The 21,462-nt window shown below is 36.1% G+C and overlaps 1 protein-coding gene across 4 annotated transcripts in view; it reads right to left on the minus strand.

Moving 5' to 3' along the window:
• Positions 1-2,767: 2,767 nt before the first annotated feature.
• Positions 2,768-21,462, minus strand: part of RIC1 (RIC1 homolog, RAB6A GEF complex partner 1) — a 44,690-nt gene continuing 25,995 nt past the window's right edge. For 3 of the 4 annotated variants that reach the window (XM_058043942.1, XM_058043941.1, XM_058043944.1), the window contains 19 exons: positions 20,629-20,717; positions 19,635-19,779; positions 19,115-19,163; positions 17,834-17,986; positions 17,336-17,539; positions 15,896-15,934; positions 15,530-15,640; positions 14,857-14,946; positions 14,056-14,216; positions 12,911-13,049; positions 11,724-11,840; positions 10,228-10,956; positions 9,761-9,919; positions 9,517-9,650; positions 8,246-8,532; positions 7,247-7,441; positions 5,290-5,467; positions 4,972-5,160; positions 2,768-4,671 (listed from right to left, as the gene is read on the minus strand). In XM_058043942.1, the coding sequence (XP_057899925.1) occupies positions 4,386-4,671; positions 4,972-5,160; positions 5,290-5,467; positions 7,247-7,441; positions 8,246-8,532; positions 9,517-9,650; positions 9,761-9,919; positions 10,228-10,956; positions 11,724-11,840; positions 12,911-13,049; positions 14,056-14,216; positions 14,857-14,946; positions 15,530-15,640; positions 15,896-15,934; positions 17,336-17,539; positions 17,834-17,986; positions 19,115-19,163; positions 19,635-19,779; positions 20,629-20,717 (3,454 nt within the window). In that variant the 3' untranslated portion in view covers positions 2,768-4,385. Of the gene's footprint in view, positions 4,672-4,971; positions 5,161-5,289; positions 5,506-7,246; positions 7,442-8,245; positions 8,533-9,516; positions 9,651-9,760; positions 9,920-10,227; positions 10,957-11,723; positions 11,841-12,910; positions 13,050-14,055; positions 14,217-14,856; positions 14,947-15,529; positions 15,641-15,895; positions 15,935-17,335; positions 17,540-17,833; positions 17,987-19,114; positions 19,164-19,634; positions 19,780-20,628; positions 20,718-21,462 lie in introns of those variants that run through there. The other variant, XM_058043945.1, reaches the window with a different exon arrangement.

Genomic DNA, 21,462 nt, shown 5'->3' on the forward strand with positions numbered 1-21,462 from the left:
GTTTTTAAAAAAATTCAGTTGCATAAAGATGAAATAATCAGTCTTAAAACTAGCAGTGATTCATGTAAAAAGGAATAGTTCTTTCAATCTGTTCTGAGAATGGAACAAATAGAAGCTTCAAAGCCAGTAAGTGCACAGGTGAATTTAAGTAACCATCTTAGAAGGCTGCCCATGCAGAGTTTATTTGGAGATGGTTTTTTCAAGGGAGAAGGTGGTGGTTTGTTCTGTTTGGGTGGTTTTATTTTGTTTCGAGGTTTTTGTTTTGCATTGTTCGGTAAGGTTTTTTTTTTTTTTTTTTGTTTTATTCTTTTGTGTTTGTTGGGGTTTTTTTGGGGTTTAGAGTTTTTTGGATAAAAAAGGAAAGAGTAGTTGGGTGCTTTGTGTCTGCTATGTAATAGTTTTAGGCTCCAGCTTTGGACTCTTAAAGCCTTCTCTCAGTGCTCTCTGAATAAGTAAGCCCAAAGAATTTCCCATTTCAGGGGCCACATGATAAACAGAACACTCAACAAGTTTGTATCTCTCTTTTCTCTGCTTAAACACTGGGATGACTTACACCACTCACCCTGTGCTGCCATTCCTGTCCCTGCCTGCTAGAGTACTTCAGCAGTGTTCAGCTCTAGGACAGGAGACGAAGCTGAAACAGTAGATTGTGTCGGTTGCCTTTATGTTCCCTCTTACTTGTGGGAAATCCATCCAGCTGAACCCAGCTTACCACCCTCAGCAAGTTACCCATCATCTTTTATAATATCATTATAGCCACACACAACTTCTCCCCTCAGTTTTTTATGAAAAGGACCTCATTTGTACAGCTTCTGGCTAAATTATGAATTCAGGTATTTCTGCTTACTTAACAGTGGGTCTCAGACCTGTAGCTTAGAGACACTGCAGCTTGAAAAGCATTTGAAATGGTTTCTTTGACCTAAAACATGCTGAGGAAAGGTTAGCTTACTTGGGTTGACAAAAATGATAGTGAAAAATTACCTTCAGAAATGCAATTTGATTCAAGCAGTTTTGTAGGCATACCTGGTTTGAAAGGATCTAACAGCAAAGAATACAGAGTATTCCTGTTTTTCTGGGAGTTTTGCACAGGATGAGAAACAGATCAAGAAAACTTGATGATGTGCAAATTGTTGTGAAGGAGATCTTACATCAGCCAGTTTTATGTGAGCTGAATACACAAAGTGAAAAGAGTGTCAACATGTTCGAATTTCATAAAAAGATGTTTATCCTCAACTGTTTAAGTGGCCCATTTTTCCTATCTTTAGTTAAATAGTGCACATTTGTGGATGACTAGACCTTTTGTGGAGGGTTAACCCTGGGTAGCTGATGGGTACCTATCAAACAGCTGACTCTCCCCTCAGCAGACCAGGAGAAAATGGGATGAGAAAATTCATGCGTTGGGGCAGGGACATTACTCACTGGTACCCACAACAGATGAAACAAACTGGTCTTGGGAAAATTATTTTATTACCAATTAAAATATAATAAATAACCAAACACTTTCCCCCAACCTCCCCTTCCTTTCCAGATTCATTCTTCTGCCTTCTCTCTCACAGTGGTGTAGAAGAATTGGGTTAACTCAGTTAAGAGTCAGGTCATGGTCAGTCTGAAAAATTTCCTCTCTGCTTCGTTCCTTTCCTGACTATTGCCCTGCTCCAGCATGGGGTCCACTCCATGGGATACCATCTCTCATAAACTGCTTCAGACTGGATTCTCCTCTTGCTGGGGTGGTCCTTCAGGAAGAGACTGTTCCAGCATGGATCCCTGTGGGCCACAGTTGCTGCCAGAAATGTGCTCTCGTGTGGGCTCTTTGGGCTGCAGCTTCCTTCAGGGCTCATCCATCCACCTGCTTAGTGTGGGTGCTCCAAGGCTGCCACTGTGGGTATCTGCTCCAGCGTGCTTCACAGTGGGCTGCAGGTGTAGAGCCTCTTCCTCATCATTTAAAGGATTGAGCTGCTGTGCAGTACCACACCAGTAAGAGGCTAATTAGCAAGACTGTTAGTATATAATTTAATGTGTGTATTTACTTGCATTGAGCTACAGGCTGCAGGGAATCTCTGTTCCAGTGCCTGGACTATCTCCGCCTGCTCCTCCATTACGGGCCTGGCTGCCTGCAGGACTCTTCCTCACACATATTCCACAGCATTTTTTACTCCTTGTTAAATACATTATAGAGAGGAGGCACCAGCTTATGTTTGTTGGAACTGGCTCTGTCTGACACAGCCCTCCCTTGCCACCACACCCTTGCCACCTAAACCCACTACATCTCTCTTCACAGCAGCAGGTGGATGTAACTTCAAAGATGCCCTAATAAGGCAAAGGCTTGGTTCCTTCATCCTGTAAAAAACAAGCTGCAGGAGTATAAAAAAGAATTCATCAGGTGGTTTCTCTGAGAGCTTTGTCTCTCTAAGATGGCCTACCTGAATGGCTTGCAGTCAGAAATAGTTCTTTTTCACAGGAGTAACTTCAAGTAAAGTTGAATACATTTGTCTTTTAATTACAAGTGTAACAGCAGTGAAATCAAAATACAAAATTAGCATGTAAGATTTGCATAGAGATAATTACTACTAAAGAAGTACAAACTTCTAAAATTTCACAACTAAAAATATTTACCTGCTAAACAACAGTAGCACAGTAGTAAGATATGAATATTAAGAATGTTAATATATCAGTTAATGTTTTACTTGCACAGATCCAAAACCTGAACAGCAGAACGCTGACCAGGATGGGCTTGGCTACATCATTACCACAGAACCACAGAAAAATATTAACTTGAAGCACAGTTTTTATTTCTTTTAACATAGATTAAGCAGGTTTCTTTATCATAAAAAAAGCTTTAAGTATTATCCCCTTAAAACAATAATGAATTTTGACATCAGGTCACAACAGGCTTGTAGGTATGATAGACATTATCTGTAACCAGTAGCTACAATGCAGAATAAGCTTAATGCTGGAACTCAGACTGAGTTTCATTCATCTAACTTCAGTCTCAAGTTAACTCTTAAAATGAAGTTCAAGTTGCATTCATTAATAGCTCCAGCTTTCCATGTAATACTCGCAATTATTGCACTTTTACTGGTTGTATTGGCTTAGAAAAGCCATTCTAAAGCAACAGTTTAATATCTGTACATTTTAAAGCACTTGATCTTATCTACAAAGGAAATAAAGATGATGAAACCACAATTCATTTAAAACTTAATTGTGAATAGTCTTAATTTCAGGGTTTAAATGGATGTGCATTTAGTAACTACGCTAGAAAAGCAACAGATGCTGTAACTACCTACGATGACTAGTTTGGTCCATGTCAGTAATCAAATGATGTTATAAAAAATAAACTAGTTTATCGTGTATAAAATGAGTAATGTTGCATTTTTGTTCAGATTGCACAGTACAAACAAGCTAATATCTAAATTAATACTGTTACAGGTAGTTATTACATAGGGACAGCAGCTAGAAAAAATAAGTACCTCAAAGCAACAGACTTCTGCAGCCAGGTTTTCATAACATTGTATGAAAGTTAAATATGTCTTAGTTAGAAGTATGCATATTATAAAATGTTTGAAAAATGTTTAAGTATGAGCTGTTAAACTAGTTTTCCATAGCAAGAGTATATGATGATTATTTACATTTTAAAAATCCATTTATCAGAAAAGAATTTACAATTAAATAAATAACCTTCAGCAATCCCTTAACCCAACTACAAGATCTGTTAAGTGGCAGTAAAAAAACAGGTAAGCCACCTTGTGTCAGTGTTAGGTCAGTAAATTATGCCTCATCCATAAAGAAGTGCAACTCTGCTTTAACTTTACTAGTCATCTAGAAACATGCAAACACACATAGGTACCTCCAAACATGGTACAGTCTTGAGTATTTGTACAAGATTATTCACAAAAACATACAATATATTTTACAGTCCTTTAATACAAAATACTGGTATCAAACCAATCTGAACTGCATTGATCAGACATTTATTAGGCAGGCAAGCTGCAAAGAAAACAGTTTTTATATTTAATCCCCTCTTTGCCTTTTAAACTCAAGCAAGATGTAAGTAGTTCATTCGGAACATGTTGGTGACGTAAAGGTACTGATGAACATTGCCTGAATCTGTCTCCATGTGTGTTCACTCTCCAACACTATTTAAAGTATCAAAATGTAAAGCTGCAGTCTGGCCATTGCATCAAAAAAGAGTCATGCCTCCTTTTGAAATTATCTGATGAAACTGGTGTTTAGTTATCCCCACTAAAAATTTCAAAGATTGAAATATTAAAAAACCAAACCAAACAAACAAAATTTAAAAAAGAGTTCAAATCCAAAACACAGAAGCAGATCTAAGAGCTGGTTTGCTTCCTTTCACACCTGAACAAATGGAAGTCGTTCACTTTCCATTAAGACACAACACAGTCATAACTGCCTTCTTGGAATGAATCCTCATCCTCTGTCTTAGTCTTGTCCTCTTCATGTCTGCTTGCATTGCTGCTTCCAGCATCACTCTGAGGATTAGTGCCATGGCTAGATGAAGTCCTGCTTTCCTCAGCTCTTGGGTTCGCTTGTTCAGGAACCTTAGATGGATTCACTGGCTGAAATGCTTCTGGTTGTACTTGCTCTTCTACTATTTCATTTAGTTTCTGGATCTGTGGTTTGATGATACTTAGAAATGGCTTGTACCCAGGGCTAGGAGGAGAATGGGATGAAACACCACAAATGAATTAAAATTAGTACTTCTGTCATGTGCCTGAAAAGCACAAATGTTTATAAATAAAGAGAAAAAGGCAACCCTGATCAAGCAATAAAAGTTAGAAAGCTGGTTCCTCTGGGTTTGGTTTGGTTTGTGTTTTGGGTATTTTTTCCCAGTTTCATTACAACTCTCTGAAGTGAAGTTTCAGATAAGGCTAAGGTAATAACTTTGGTTACTTTTTAGGTAACAAAATATCTACAGCTCAAATGAAAATCAAAACAGAAAGTAACACTTACCAATCTGTAGAAGCCCACTTGTCAACAGCATCTAGGCCAGTCTTAATATTCTGACAGATTTCTCCATCAATATCAGAGGACTGCATGATACTGAAAACCTGGTTGATAACTGAAGATTCTCTGAGAATAAGGCCTATGACAACACACCAATCCAGACATCCTGCTTCCATGAAGATATGTAGCAAATACCTATACGGAGAGAAGAGCTGTTTATTTTTCTACTCCCAAGACAAAAATTGCAGTGTGATTGTGTAGATTGTTTCTTTCTCCAAATGCTGCAAGCCAGCAATTCTCAGTCTCAAAGGTGTCATTACTTACCGGAGCTGCACCTGTGACTTGTGTGGCCCTTTACTTGCCAGCTCTAGAGAGAGCTGCTCAAGCTCTGACTGAGTTAAACTTAGACTGGAGAAGTTTTCATCCACCATGGTCCAGTCTCCATCCACCATGGAACTTGTTTCAGTCAGGTCCGTTGCTGAACCAATGCTGCATTCATCACCTATCAAAAACACTCAGAAACATAAGGGAAAAAAGAAACTACTTACTTTAGTAAGATTCAGAATTTCTGAACTACTTCCTATAAAAATTGACAAACAGTAATGCTTTATGGTGCATCACAGTTACTTCAGGGATATTGTCCATCCCGCTTCAGCATTCTTCTTGTCACACTGGATGGTAGAACTAATGTTGCAGGAATGCAATAGTTTTTCTATCCAGTAAAAATAATTCAGGAGAATTATTCTCAGTAAGGCATCCTAGGTATTTGCGGGCAATCATCATAAAAGCACCAATACAGCATCTTGCATACTGTAGTCCTAGAATTAAGTCCAGGAAGGGTTACAGTCTGTCTAAAATTCTGCTTATTTAACTTTAAATTTTGTTAAAATGAAGTTTCAATATCAAATTATTTTCTTCACACAAAACCATGAAGATTTCAAGTGTTTTGTAATGTAAATATTTACCAGCACAAAATACAAAAATAAGTATTTCCAGTAAAAACATGAAGAGCAGATACAGTAACAGAATTTTCAGAGGAACAGTAACAAAGCTAAAAACATTACAGTGGTGAGTCATGAAGGCACCTACTCTTGAGAACTATTTCCATATTAAAGCATATGCATCTTTTCTTGGAAAAAGTTCAGGAAGTCAAAAGGTTATTTGATTATCTTCTTGCCCATAAATACCAGTGCTGGATTAGTAATTTATGAAATTTTTATTAGAATTAAGCTTGCAATGTTTTGAAGGCTATTAATGTAGTTTCTTTAGAAATAAACTGCTTCAAAATGTGTAGCAAAGTACATTCAACTCAAAGGTCTTCATCCAGGTCAGAAAAAAGCCATACATATACCTGTTTATATAAAGACCAGTAGTGGCAGACAGCAGTAAAGTCAATGCAATGAAAAAAGGTAACTATTTTCTTGCAGTCTCCAGATTTAAAACACAAGAGAAATAGGAGTGAAAATAAAATGAGACCATGCCCAAGCAGACGGAAAACATCTCCAAATGCCCTGAATCTCACAGAAGGCTCTACAGCTATAAAAATTAAGGAAAAAAAACTGTAGCTCACACTATGTACTTAGACCTTTGCCCTAATGGAGTGGAAATCACATGATTTAGATACTGTTGAAAACGCTCTATGCTCAAGGACAAGAGGAAGTATACAAAATTTTAAAAAGACTACAATGGTCTAACAAACTTTTCCCATATCCTTCTGTGTTCAAAAAAAGTATATAAAAAGTACACTTTCTATTTTAGTAGGCTCATCATACATTGCACCTTTTAATAAGCAATTTACATAAAGCCTTTGGAAAAAATACAACTATATGGATCTCTAATTTCCTCAACTTCCTCAATAAGTAAGATATCTAATATCCTTCTTAGGAAACCCAAAAGCACAAAGTTCATGCAATTAGAGCTGTTCCAACACCTGCAAGAGGCTGATTTATGCAAGAGACAAGGAAACAGAAAACCACAACATAGGACACTCTTGCTATCCAGACTGAAAAAATACTGAACTTCAAGTTATCACCACAGATAGAAACTTCAGCAAATATCTATTCCACATTCAACTTCATGTACTTAGAGATGTACAACATGGGCATTTACCTTTCTGTTGTAAAAAATTCAGTTCACTTTTCAGTAAGTCCCTTCTTTTTTTTCCTGAATTTTTCTTATCAGTAGTTGAGAAGGGACAATACAACAGTGACACGCAAATATCAAAATATAAGCATACACTTCACATTGTCCCAATGAGCAGACAGAAGGAAGAGTGACTAACCTTTACTTAGCAAAGGAGAAAGGAATGCATCTTGCATGTGTGGTCCATGGGATGAAACAGTATCAATTTCTCTCTGAGAAGAGCTGATAGTACCAAGCCAGCTACGACTGCGAGGTGTGTTTGAAATCCCTGTGTCCATTTCCATGTTTACAAACGTGTCTGTAGACTGAGATTTTAGTAGTTGTTCCCCCACAGCTAGAAAAATCAAAACACACCATAGAAAAATCATGCAAGTATCCAGAAGGAAATTTAGACAGTTCTCTCCAGGCATTTCAGGAAGCTAAAACTTGCATCTAAGTCAATATTCAGGGGACCAATGAAATTCAAGGGAATGCAGCAAGTTTAGGCATTTCAGGAATTTCTGACCAGCTTTTTATGAGAGCACTGGCATAAAAGAAGCATGATGTAATAAAGTGTTAGCATCAACAGAAGTAAATAATGATGTTGTTACTAAAAAGAGGAAGATTTGGCAGCAATGTCAGCCTTGCCATGTGGAGATACGGTAGCAAATGTCACCTTTGCTGTAAGGAGGTAAGGTAGTGAACTGAGAGATCAGTAACATAAAGGAGGCTTAGAAGTCTTCAAAGTTCTTACCATCTAACTTTCAAATATTAAGAACATTACTATTTATTTTTTAAGAAGTTAATCAAAAGCTCATCAAGGGACTACAAAAGAATATTGATTTTAGTAATTTTCTGCAGCAGAATTTACACTGAAGTAATTTCCATGTTGAGTTCAATATCTACAGTGATGTCCAATTCAGTACGCCTGAGAAAGCAGGAGATTTCAACAGAAATGGTAATCACACGAGAGGTACCATCTATGTTAAACAGAATCTCTTCAAAAAATACACTCTGTGTGAGAAAGCTGTGCAGGTGGCAAGCCTCAGCCTGTTCTTATCTTGGCTGAACAGGGGCAGAACAGACTGAGATTCACAGATGTAGCACTGCAGGAGGGAAATCTGAGTTTGAAATCTATCAAACTCAGATGCTACTGTACCTGTCTTGTACTTTCCATTCTTGAAAGGTGAATTGATGGATGAAGCTGGTATAACTGGAAATGGCCAGAGGAAATCCTTGTGTAGCTTTTTCAAAGCACACACAAAATCCTCCACACGGGCAGCTCTGGCTCGCTCCTTGCACAACCAGCCGATCAGCTCAAAGCCCAACTGTGCAGCAAAGCAGCCAAGGTCTTTCAGCTTGATTTCCTCCAGCAGACGCCGAGCATGCCGCCAGAGCATCATGTCAATGTACATGTTCTCAGCACAGTCACTGTCTTTACTCCACCTACACACACAGCACAGAACAGCCTAGTGAACACTGATAAAGCTGAGTCACAAAGGCCACAACTGCAGAACATCAAGTCACCAGAGTAGTATAAGGGGAGCTTTCTATAATACAGCAGAAGCAGTTTCCATAGTTCCTTCCTGTTTATATTCTCTAAAAGGTCCCACTGCCTCAACAGGTAGGTGAAATAAAGGATTTAAGTTACAACAGCAGCAGTTTTTATAGAACATTAAACTATTAGCAATGCAGAAAAAAGTAAAGTAGGAGATAAAAGGCAGATGACATTGCAAAGTTTAGAGAAATAGTCAAGTATTGGCCCACAGCCCTTCCTATCCAAACCTTTAAGACAGTACTCTCTATTAAAAATTCCTAAATTCAGAATTTATACTAGGATGGTTTTAGAAATCAGGATGGGGAAAAATGCCAAAGCAAAGACAATAATTTCAATTCAATCCTACTTCTGAACTGTAATACCTATCAATATCAAGTCGGTATACAGCAGCTTTAGAGGAGTTCACCCCAAGGCATAAAAGGTTCTATTTGTAGCTTGGAAACACAGTGCCAGATCAAGATGTGCATGGTAGCAGAGCAGTACACTGTGATGCTGTGAACTGTGAGCAGTTCAAAATGTATTTTTCAGAAAAACAGGTCCTTTAAATATGAGGCACGTGATCTCACTAGCTACTAAAATTACTACACATGCAATATGTACCACATCCAGTTGTTTCAGAGTCTTTGGGTCAGCAATATCTATGTAAGCATAACTGTGCATACATATAAACATAAATACATGTATTTACATGTGTGAGAATATATTTTCCCAAGAATGTTAGGAGACACGAACAGTAAAAAAGTTGTGAAATTATAAATGCAAAAAATGTGGAAGGAGATTAGGACATATCCATCAAATAAATTTTTTCTATAACTTAAATTAGTAAGAAGTTAGTCCTCTACCTAATAAAGTGGGCAATGAGAAGACATTACCTTTTTCCAGATGGGCCAGAGGGCATACTCAGTGTTTTTGTCAGATTAAATTTGCTATGGAGATTCTCCGCTGATTGGGATAAACTAATGCTGCGATGCCTGAAGAATTCAAAACCACTACTTGAACTAGGTTCCTAAAAGCAAGAAAACCAAAACATACACTGAAAGGACCAAACATGATATATAATATGAAGATTAATCATACAAGGCTTGATGCATAGTATTTACTTTTCTCATCACAAACCTGAGTTGTTGGTGTAGCTGGGGGTGTTTCTGTTTCTCCAGAGCCAATGGCTTTAAGAAATCTAATCATATGACGACAGAGATCCCACTTTCCCTGCTCTAAGGCAGTATTAAACAGGAGAGTAGCGTGTTGTCTGCTAACTGCTGGAACTTCCATATTCTGCAAGCAACAAAGCATAATTAAGTGATTTACTTTTACTATAGAAGATCTGAAGTTCTAATAAGTCAAGTCACACTACTTCACATTCGAGTACACCAAAGATTATAAACAATAAATTTCATGCTATAATTAAAACAGTAAACTAACTACTTACACTGCATGATCTTACCACCCTTCATAACTGGACATAATATCAACAGAAAACTGTTACATTAAAGATCTATTGAACATGCATAACTTTGATTTGACATTATTTTTAAAATACTGCAATATTAGTAAATATCTTGCAATATATCTGGTGCTGTTACCTGTAGGATAATAAGGTAAGAGGCAGCTGTGTCCAAGTCCTGGGCCATTAAGCACTCTTCAAATAAGTCCTTCGGGTTTCCAACAGCAGCAAAAAGGTAATTCCACAGGGCATATTCTGTCTTCCTAGCACAATGAACAACTGTCTGCAGGAAGAGGGGGAATTCTGTAATGAACTTCGCCACAGTGGGAAGGAGAGGGTCGGGAATAGGTTCCCGCGAGGTAGCTTCTTCTTCCAGCACTTCATGAAGCATCAGTTCTAGTACATGAGGGAAGTATGGTAATGTGGCACAGGAGTGGGCCAAAAGCAAGGCTTGTTCACCGAGGTTCCTAACCAAGAGCTGGCGTAAAATGTGATGGAGGTAGATCTGAGAGGTTCTCTCAACAATGGAGAACGGAAAGAGAACCTCTAAGTGTTCTCTAGCACTGGTTTGAGTGTATAAACAGTCATAGAGCACAGTGTCATTAACAGCACCAAGAACCAAGGCATCTTCAAACAAAACAGCCAATGGGTATATGTTGATGTGGAAAGGCAGCATGATCCGTCTTGACAGAAAGGAATGTGGTTTTCGATGATCTCTGGGAAACAGGGGAAGCCAGACTTTCATACCTGCCCCACCACAGCTGAGCCACAGAGCCTCCAGTAAGTGGCGTTTCTGTTTATTAATCCTGCAAGTAGTCCATACATTTTCAACAGACTGGGCTAGGACAACTGGAGCACAAAAAGGCAGCTATTTAAAATGAAAAAAAAAAAATCAGTATCCATTATTCCTTTTATTTTTACCCTATTCACAAGAACTCTATTTTTCAGATAAGTACTGTCTTCAAACATGTTATTCTTCTAACAAAGAAGAAACAAATTTGCTTTTCTCTTATCTGCACGCTAGCATGTGACAAAACACCACTTAATACCTATATTAACTCAAGACACTTTTTTTTTTTAACCTCCTTAATATTTAGTCAGGAAGCAGAGAGATAAGAATAAAGGTGAAAAGTAAAAACCTGTTCTCTGCTTCTTCAGATAGCCCCCAAGTGCAACCTAGAATTGACAAATCTATCTGAATTTTCCAAATTTCACTCTCCCAATGTGCTTGTTTCACATAGAATTGGTTTTCATCAGCTCAGAAGAATTGAGAGTTCAGTAATTGATTTCTATTGTTGTTACTGCCAAGAACTCTGTAAAAGTACTCTGCAAAAAATGATAACGTTCCATAAACATACAAAACAGTTTTGGACAGACTAGAGATTTTCTGTTATTGGTGCGTATGAAATTTTGGGCAGTATCTTTACTCTTAAAACTTGTCTATTTCTTTTCAATATAACTAGTGAACACAAGCAAATGCTAATATACTTCCAGCCCACAATTTCGTCAGTAAGCATAAATACTGCCTTGCTTGTAGTCTTATTTTCTTTATGTCTGGACCACTCTCTTGCACAGCTTCTTCCATCACTGCCATCTTTGAAGTCATACACAGTATGACTTCATATATGTACTCACATGCTTTCTTTGATTAGGATTGTTATCTTTATCTCGTATCTGGGGTCCAGATCGATCCCTTTGCAACATGATAAGTTGTCCTGCTAAGTTAAGCATAATACTTTCAGCTTCACAAGCCTAAGGATAGAAAGAATATTATGCAAATTATTTAAGCTTTTTGAATTATAATTTTACTCATAACCACATTAAAAACCCATAAAAATGTAAATTAAATGTCCCACTTTACAGAGATGACTAACAGCTGAATTCAATATAGAAGGACTTAGAAAAATCAAGAACAAGTTCTTGTGCAAAGCAGTAAATACTGGAAGGTTTCTTATTCACCAAACTCATTCCATGTGTTTAATATGGACTTTTTCCAACCATGTGTCTTAAAATGGGCAATCCACCAGCATTCTAAGAAAAATAAAACTCTGTATTCTTATCAGTATCATCACAGTATGATTGCCAGTATCTGACTGCAAAGACTACACTGGTACCCAAGAGCTGAGCCAAAAAGAGCTGAGCCACACTTGTACAGCATCTTGAACTTTTATTTAGCTGCAGTTAGAGAAAAATTGTTTTAGTAAGGTGTGTCAAGAAAGCAAAGTATTCTGCTCAGTTAAGTCTACTCTGTTTTTATTTACAACAAAAATCCAAGTTCTCTTTGCATGTAGAAATTCTTTCAGTGCCCTGACAAAATTATGATGTTAAGACAGGGACCTTCACATCTTAAGTTATTGTTTGGCTGTTGCAGAATTGACAAAGAGTGCCTCATAGGGTCATATGAGGCACAGAATGCCATCTTTTCATTTTTTCTATTTATTCTTTGAGTAATGGACATGTTGTTGCAAGAAAGGTAATTCCTGATGCCATGGATTGCTTTGGTTTTTGACTGTTAATACATGATAGAGCAACATACCCTTGACAGAGTTAAATTTAATTTGTTCACCAAGACTTGGTCTCAAACTTTGCAAGTTAAGAAGAGAAGGTATGAAATAAAATCTAAACTCTTATGTCTCTATCCACCCCCTTATGCCCAATTCCCACATAGCATATCTACATAGTGAACTTCAGAAAAAACCATGTTCTGGATTTTACCATACACAAGAGTCACTGATTCATGTCTGATTTATCAGCCAGGTAACCTTTAAGGAGTAAGCTAACAAATTCAGGCACCAATTCTATCAAATTTCGAGATCTGTTACCTGCTGAGGCATCTTCAAGGTGATGCCAGTCTCTGTTCTCACTGATGTCAACGTAACAGATACTACAAGAAAAGGATGAGGAATGTACCGAGACATGGATACTTCTTGAAGAATTTGGATACTGGCAGTAGGATTAAGACTGAAAGGAAAATAACTACATTTAGAAATTTTACAACAGTACTTAACATGAAATAACTACCTTAAAGTAAACCTAATGAAAATAAGCAACTTACCCTTAGCAAACAATTTACTCTATGGAACAAATGACATTCCTTTAATCAGGAATCAGCAGAAATGCCCACATATCTACTCTATATAAAGTTACCAAACAAACCTAAAATGGGCTACTGATCTCGATACCTTGGGAAATACAGATATGCGTGGATAGAAGACAATATCAGATACTTCAGAATATGACTCTATTGACCGTTCAATGAGACAGACAGTTTCCAGGTTTGGATTCTGCTGAGAGCTTTTTTAAAAGCATTAAAAATATTTTTCTCTGAAGTTCACCAACAACTTGCTTTTTTCTACCACAAAAAGGTCCTTTCTTGCTAAAAAGAAGATACCATAACTGTAAGAAACATCACTTATATAGGGACTTAAACCCCCAATCTCTGAATCTTTATCTCCTCCTTAGATTCACTAATCTTAATTGTCTGAAAGCACCTGGCATATTTTACGTTGCTACTCCTTTTGTACTAAAACAATTCCTCAACACCTCACCAAGACCAAACCTTTTCATCTTTGCAAGCCTACTGCCACCTTCCCTTCAGTAATAAGTGCTTCTAACATTACAAACATGTTTTTATTTTAAAATATTCAAATATGTGGGTGTTTTTTAGTCCCTTTTTGTCCTATTTATATTCAGTTTTCAAGTTCCCACAATTTAGGAACATGTCTGTTCAGACAGCTGGAAATGTGCATACACCAGCCACTACCTACTTCTGGCTTGCACGGGCCTATCAGTATGTGTGCAAATGAAAACAGTCATGAACTTGTGCATAAAGATAACATCACTCCGTATTTTAAAAATCTGACTCCACCAGCTATCAAATACCTTTGTATTATTGTAGGAATTTACTCAGACTGAGAGCAGGTCTACAGGTACCTTACTGCAAAAGCATTTAAATAGTGACACTCACCCCTCAGACCTTCTCTCAATACTGTAAAGGCAAATGGAACAATCTGCTCTGAACAATATCACAATGTCCCGGAAGACACTCAGTAGTAATGTGTTTGCCTGCACTTTGGTGATATGAGCAAACGCGTTGTCAAGGTTAGACGTTCGCAGGTAGATTCTCAGCTGCAAGGAAAAGGAGTAGTTTGTAAACATGTTCTGTTTACCAAGAGGGTAATAGTAATTCCACTTCTGGTTATTTTCTTTATTGTGGAATGGCTGTCAAGAATTTCTACCAAGACACGCTACTGAGTTTTTGTTTCATCAAGTATTTTATCCACTGCATCCGTTTTATTATTATAACCAAAGCAGTTAAAGCACAGTATAGCCAAAGCTGAAGTACTGAACAACAATCATAAGGAAGGAATTTTATTCACCAGTTTTAAAGAGCAAAGAGTAAGTAAATCTCCTCTGCCCATATAGTTTAAAAGCTTGCAAAACTGTCCCAAAACACTGTAAACAGGTATCTCAGAACACACTTCATGCTAATTGCAAAAGTGTCACAAAGTTTTCAGAACGAGTAGATTCACTGTAGTCAGCAGTACACAGTTTTTAATAACAACAACAAAAATTTTCTGCAAAGAATTACTTATATATTAACATATAAACTCTGAATATAACCAAAACCCACCAAAGTTTATCATGTATAAACATGCTCACAATATCATGATAAATTTCATGCTTATGAAATTTAATAATAATACTACTGTCATGTAGATCAGATAATTTAATCATTATAGGTTTACTTTGAAGAAAAGTATCTTACCTCTTCCTGGTGATCATTTAAATTATAACATGCAAGAACAATGAAGTCATTCCACCATGCTAAGCCACCTGTTACCATCATAGTTTGCTCCTGAAAAGAAAAAAGCAAGCAGATGACATATATGTATGTATTTTTATACACTTACACACACAGACATGTACATTATATAGGTAATTTCTTAAAGCCATGCACGATCTCTATAAGCTTTATGCATAGTGGCAAGACTATGAATAAGAAGTTTTTAATGCTTAAAATAACCAAAGTACTAAAGAGTAGTATGTGAAGGACAAACTTCATCCTACAAAATATAGTTCCACAGTTCTTCATGCTACTGGCATCCCTGGACTCTCTCAAATGCCCGAATTTATAAGCTTTACATCCAAAGCTACATCACATGAACTCTCAGATAAAACAAATGGAATTAAGTGACTGACTATACACAAGCAAAATTGGAACACTCTGCTAATATTCAGACACAAATTAGTGTGTCAAAACCACAAGACCTGTGTTTCAGACACTTTATGAGAAACACATGCATAACCAGCAACCCTAATCCCAAATGTGTCTACAGGCTGTTCCCTTGAAAATGATACTCTTTAATTTTCTCCAGGTCTCACATCCCAACAAATAAAATCTTCCCTGTGCACCAGAATAAAATTCCATAACCTCTCACCTGGGTAATGTTTCCAAACAGCTTCCATTTTTTGGTGAGTAAAGAATAATGTGCAAAACCAAACTTGCCAACAACAGCTACATTCTGTCCAAGCTTGTCAATAGCTGAAAACTGTAAAAAAGAAATAAAAGCCACCAGAACCTCAGATGGGAACTTATTTAAACTATATGTCCTATCCAAATATGCACCACAAGGCAACAACATCAGACTCAAAACGTGTAAATTATCTTCATGCTTCATACTTTACTAACACAGTTTTCTCTCTGTAATGTAAATTAATGATTTCATTTTCAGAGTTCAGCCAATCCTAAGAATAACCCTCCAATATCTTTATATAAGCATGAACATATTCTTAAAATAACTCACCCTTATAGGCCAGTTGCTCTCTAGATATGTACTATGAATCTAAAAAAAAAAAAAAAGAGAAAATGAAAACCACATGACTATACCAACTACCATTAAAGAATCAATTAATTGCCACATCCTAAAAGAATTTGGACAATGTCAGTGGTTTCTTTTCAAAACACTATCATAAAGGTATTTAATGTTGGAAATTTGTTTTTAAATAAAATTACTGCCCACACAGCAAAAGTTACTCATGCCTAAATGTTACCCTGTTTTGAATACACAAAACGTCAAAATGTACTAACAACATACACCAATTAATACTATATTACAAATTAATAATCACAATTTGCTCATGTCTCCTCCCAGCTACTTCCCTCTCTAAGAGAATCTTTCAAAGGAACATAAATATTTTGATAAATACAGTCTTCAGACAGGACTTTCAGTGTAGGGATGAAATTTCTAATCCTGTCACAAATACACACCAGCATATCCAAAAGCCTTCCTATGAGAGAACCTTACTGAATATGTCAGATCAAATCTCAATTTGGTATTCTTCACGTCACATGGGATGATACAAAATCAGCCTAGAACTCCATTCTCCGATCTGACACAAGGAAGGTAGGTACTCTTGAGACCTAGGCAGTAATTCTAATTGTTTCAGCTTTACTTTTACCACAGAACAAAGATATCTCCTTCTTACACCCCAGTTTTAGAAGACAGAAGAGCCACTTGGCCAGCTAAAGTGGAAATTCAACAGTATCTAGAACCTGCCTGATATACCTAGAATCAAATGCTTTTTAATACTACTGATTCATGTGCTATGTGAAGAACAAAATAGTGGGGATCTTTCAGAAATCTTGTTTTAAAAGTGTCACCAATTCAACCATCAAAGAATACATATTAGAATCACAGATTAAAAGATATTTAATTTTTTATTTATATTGCAGGAAAAATAGAAGTCCCATTACTACCCTGGAAACAACTTCTTCTTTGAAAGCCTGATATTGTGAAGTTTCAGTTATATGCTAAAAGAGATGCCATTTTTTATGTTTGAAAATATAGATGGAAGACTATATACATCAGCAGAATATGGTTTAAAGCATTTTGCATAAATAAAAAAACAAACACCTAAATTATTTCTTGCATGTTGCACTTATTCTCTCTTTCAAAGCCCAGGAAAGTAATTAACTACTCCTTCCCAAAGTCATAAAAGCTTTAAGACTGTATTTATTGGCTAGGAGGCAAACTCATACCCACAAGGCTGATAGGACCAACACTGCTTTACCTTTTGTCAATGAGAAAAAGTTGTACCATGGCGAACCCCCAGAGACAATAAAAAGGCAATGATCTCATACCAGAGGAAGAAGATCTGGCAGAGAGTGAGGAGATCAGCTGCATATTCTATTCCTACAAATTCTTGCAAGCATGAAGCACATACGGGCAACCAGGATCAATTACCTGTACAACATGCCAATGCCGGTGTCCTAGTAAAGTGCTTAAACCCTGAGAATCTAAACTGCCATCTGAAAAAGGGCCTCTTTCCCTGGTGTGGTTATGTTCAGAGTGTGCCAAAGTATTTCTGGGACTCTGAGTCTGTGCTGCATCTCCACAGTTCAAATATAAGCGATCTTCTCCTTGAAGGAGGACTTGCTCCTGGTTACTCTATATTAAAACCAAACAAAAACAAAACAAAAGAAAAAAAAGCAACTTTGAACTCCACATACAGAAAGGAAAGGAAAAACACATGATCAATATATTAAGAGATTCTAAGTAAACAATATGAAATATTGTATAGCAATATTTTCACAGTACCATTTTAAAGGTTCTATGATAAAAAAGAAAGACAACTCTAATAGCTGCAGAACAGACTTAAAACCTGAGAGAACAACCCAGAGGGCACCTAAAACTGGAAGTATGATCTAAAATAAGGATATATTTATCAACAAATAAACTTACCATACAAGGATTAACAGTGAGTGCACTCTTGATGAACTGAAACTGCAGAATACCAAACTGCTGAGCTTCATTATTTGCATTTCTTTCAGGTTTCATGTTTGAAGAAGAACTCCCATCAATAACCCAGAGATGATACCCTTCTGATCCCCAGGTCTGAAGGTAAAAGAATAACAATAATAAAATTCCCAGCCCAACACTACATACACATATATAAATGTAATACCATATATTCTCACAAAACAAGAACTACAGAAACTTACTGCAACTGATCTTATGATATACTTGAGCCTGGAAAAAATCCCCACATTCTATTGTTCTAAATCATATCATTATAGGAATCAAACAGTAAAATTCACAAGGTACAGTAAGAATCTAGCTTGAATTATTTCCTGTCTTATGTTAAAAAAGTGATGATTAAATGAAGTGTAACTGTGCAAAGACACATAAGTAATGAAGACTGTTTAGTTCGCAGTTTAGGGTAACAAACAAAAATTCAAACAAAGAGCCAGGTATGAAACAATCCTGATTTCCAAAATTACACTGGCTGCTGCTCATTAAATCCAATGATATCAGAATTTCAATTTTTGAAATTTTTTAAGAGGTAAATTTAAAAGGTACTGTCATTGCATATATGTACCTCCACTTGGGATGCATGTTTAGAATTGTCAATCTTCATAGCAACTATGTCATGATGAATAAACCAAATTGTTTTAAAATACTGCAAAAAAATCATCATGGTTTGTACGAGGCCTTGTAGGATGTGTTTGAAATTTTTTCTAATTTAAAATTTACTCTAATTTATTCTATTTATTTATTGATTTTACAGACTAGCAGGATTGGATTTAATGTTAACTAGTTTGTATTTAAAAAAAAAGCAGTTCAGTTTCTCTGGAATTAATAATCTTAGTAAAGTTACTTTGAGTGTCAAAGGCCAGCTAGTAAATTTAGAGAAATAAGGGAGTCTACAATTAATGTTGATCTGTGTCTGACTGCACTTTGAAATATAGACCAGAGAAAAAAAGCAAAATTAAGAAAAAATTGCAAGTGTTCATTCTTAATATTAAAAGCAAAGGCAAGAAAAGGCATGTCATGCATACTTCATGAAAAAAATTCATCAGTTGTCCTTCCGTCCTTCAATAAAACATTGTAGTAAAGGCATCTTACTATGAAAACTAATTAGGCAAAAGAAAAATAGTTTGATTTTCTGAAAACCTGTTATACTAAAAACAATGAAAAACATTAAGAGTCATCCTATTATAGTGTTTTTATACTCCTGCTTACCATGGAACGGATTTTCAGAGGGTCCTTTTTGGCACCATCAGATTGATACCTTAAAAACAGAACAGAACAAGTTTGAGTTTACAAATTACTTCATCAGAATAATAAATTAAATTCCTATCTTTGTGTTTTCATATGGTTCTACATTGAATCTCATCTCAAATGATACAGCCTGTTTGATCCATGACACTAAAAAAAAAGCAATGCAACTGTCAGATGTGTAGCATAAACTATTTGAAATACATGCACTGAGGGAATTTTAATATTTGCTTGCTCAAGCTTGTTCCTAGAGTAATTTTCTTTTACAGACAAAAAGACTATTACAAAATAAATATATTTTTCTTTATATTTAAATGATCCCCTCCTAAATATTGGCCAAGATATCTCAATATCTAAGAAATCATAAAGGAAAAAGAGAATTTTAAAAAGCTAATTCAGTGAATTAATTTCTAATTAGATGCTTTCAATTATAAAAACAAACACTTCTAATACACTCTTTACAATGTAAATTAAAAATACTCACGCAAAATCACCTCCTAAAGTACAGATAAGCTGAGCACCAAAAACACTCCATAAGGACAAACCTCCACATTCCCAAGTCACCATCACAACACAGCTATCGGGTGACCATCTGATTAGTTTAACGGGTCCTGTTTTATTCCAAATATCTGTTTAAAAGTAGACAACAAAGCAAGCGAAAACAGTGAAAGTCCTTCAACTGGTTTCACCATAAAAGTATAAACAGAAATATATGGAAGTAGATATTTGATTTTTCAATTAACTGATGCATTTATCAAACTGACCATCTCAACGTGAATAAGTAGCAAACAAAAAGTAGTTTCTTTCCAATGCATGCTTGGTTTCATAAGAAACTATTAATACAGGAAAACATGCCAGAAGTACACTGCTATAAGACAACCACACAACCACAATTCTATTAAAATAACTTTTTGGACAATAGAGGCACTTAACACAACTGTAAAACTTACTTATGGACTTGTTTTTTAACTGAAAACCAATAGACACATATATTTTCAGTTGAGGATGCAATTTACCCACTTGGTATGCTCCTTACTCTTAAGCACAGAATACTACATGAAAAAATACACTGCAGTGCAGGAAGGAAGCTGCATTACTCAGTATTTTTCTGTACTCTGTATATCAGTCACTTCAAATTAATTCACACTTCTATTATACTCATTATCAGTTTTGGCAATAACCTTTAATTTCCTGAAGTAACTGAAAATTAATTTCAAGACTAAGAATTAGTTTAAAAACCCCACAAAAACACAAACCAGCCACCTGAACGCTCACATACACAAAACATATCCAAAAGTTAATTAAAAAGCAAGCTGCTAAAAGTGCAAAGACACAAGAGTTAATTATTATAAACAGACAGGAGTAAATAGTATTCACATCAGTGATTATGCAAACAAACAGAGGTTAACTAGCCAATGATAAAAAATATAGCATAACCTAAAAGCAGCTGGAAAATTCTAGCAATAAAAGTAGCTCACCAGGATATTGTTTTGGTGTCAGTTCCAATTTATGAGAAAACTGCATGGCGCCAGTGGTGGTATCTATTGTATAAACCTGCACAGAGCCACTGGAAGACATTACACATGCTTTAGACTACGGATCATTTGGATTTCTTATCAGTTTCAAGAGGCTAAGAAAAGATGCTATTTCTCTCACCAGTAACAAATTTATCTAGAACAGAGATGTTGAATCAAGTAATAGTCAAAGAACTTTGTGAAACAAATTACTAAGATGCTTTCCAGAAGGCATCAGAGGACCCAAACCACCAGCCCTAGAATAATCCATGTACTGAAAAGACTTCATTCTCCTAAGATACATATGTACATACAGTCCACATACATTTATGGCTTCCAACTGCCAGACAATCCATGAGAGAAGGCAGTAGTTACTCAGTGCCAAAGTTTCATCAGGGATGTACTAAGGCATACTATGATCAGTTAATCAAAGTAAATATTCCTGTTTCTGATGAAACACCAACACACTGTATTGTTACTACAAACAAGAATACTAGTTCTTAAGAGGACAGATGTAAAATAAACCAGATTTTTAAAAATGTTATGAAACAAAACCTAAGTAAAATACAATCAAAGAAAATAAAAAGCTGCACTCTAAGTCCAGCTTAAGCACTATTATACAGGGGGGACTTGAAGGAGCAGTATGCAAAATACCACAACTAAAAGTACTTCTGCAACATTTAATTGACAAATATTCACAGTTACTCTAACAGGCAATATTTTTCTTGACCAAATCATGACTGCACAGAGCATCTTCTCAGCTGAGTGCCAAGTGCTGATTCTTGTCCAATATTACTA

The sequence above is a fragment of the Melospiza georgiana genome, chromosome Z (genome assembly GCF_028018845.1).
Source record: "Melospiza georgiana isolate bMelGeo1 chromosome Z, bMelGeo1.pri, whole genome shotgun sequence".
NCBI lineage: Eukaryota > Metazoa > Chordata > Aves > Passeriformes > Passerellidae > Melospiza > Melospiza georgiana.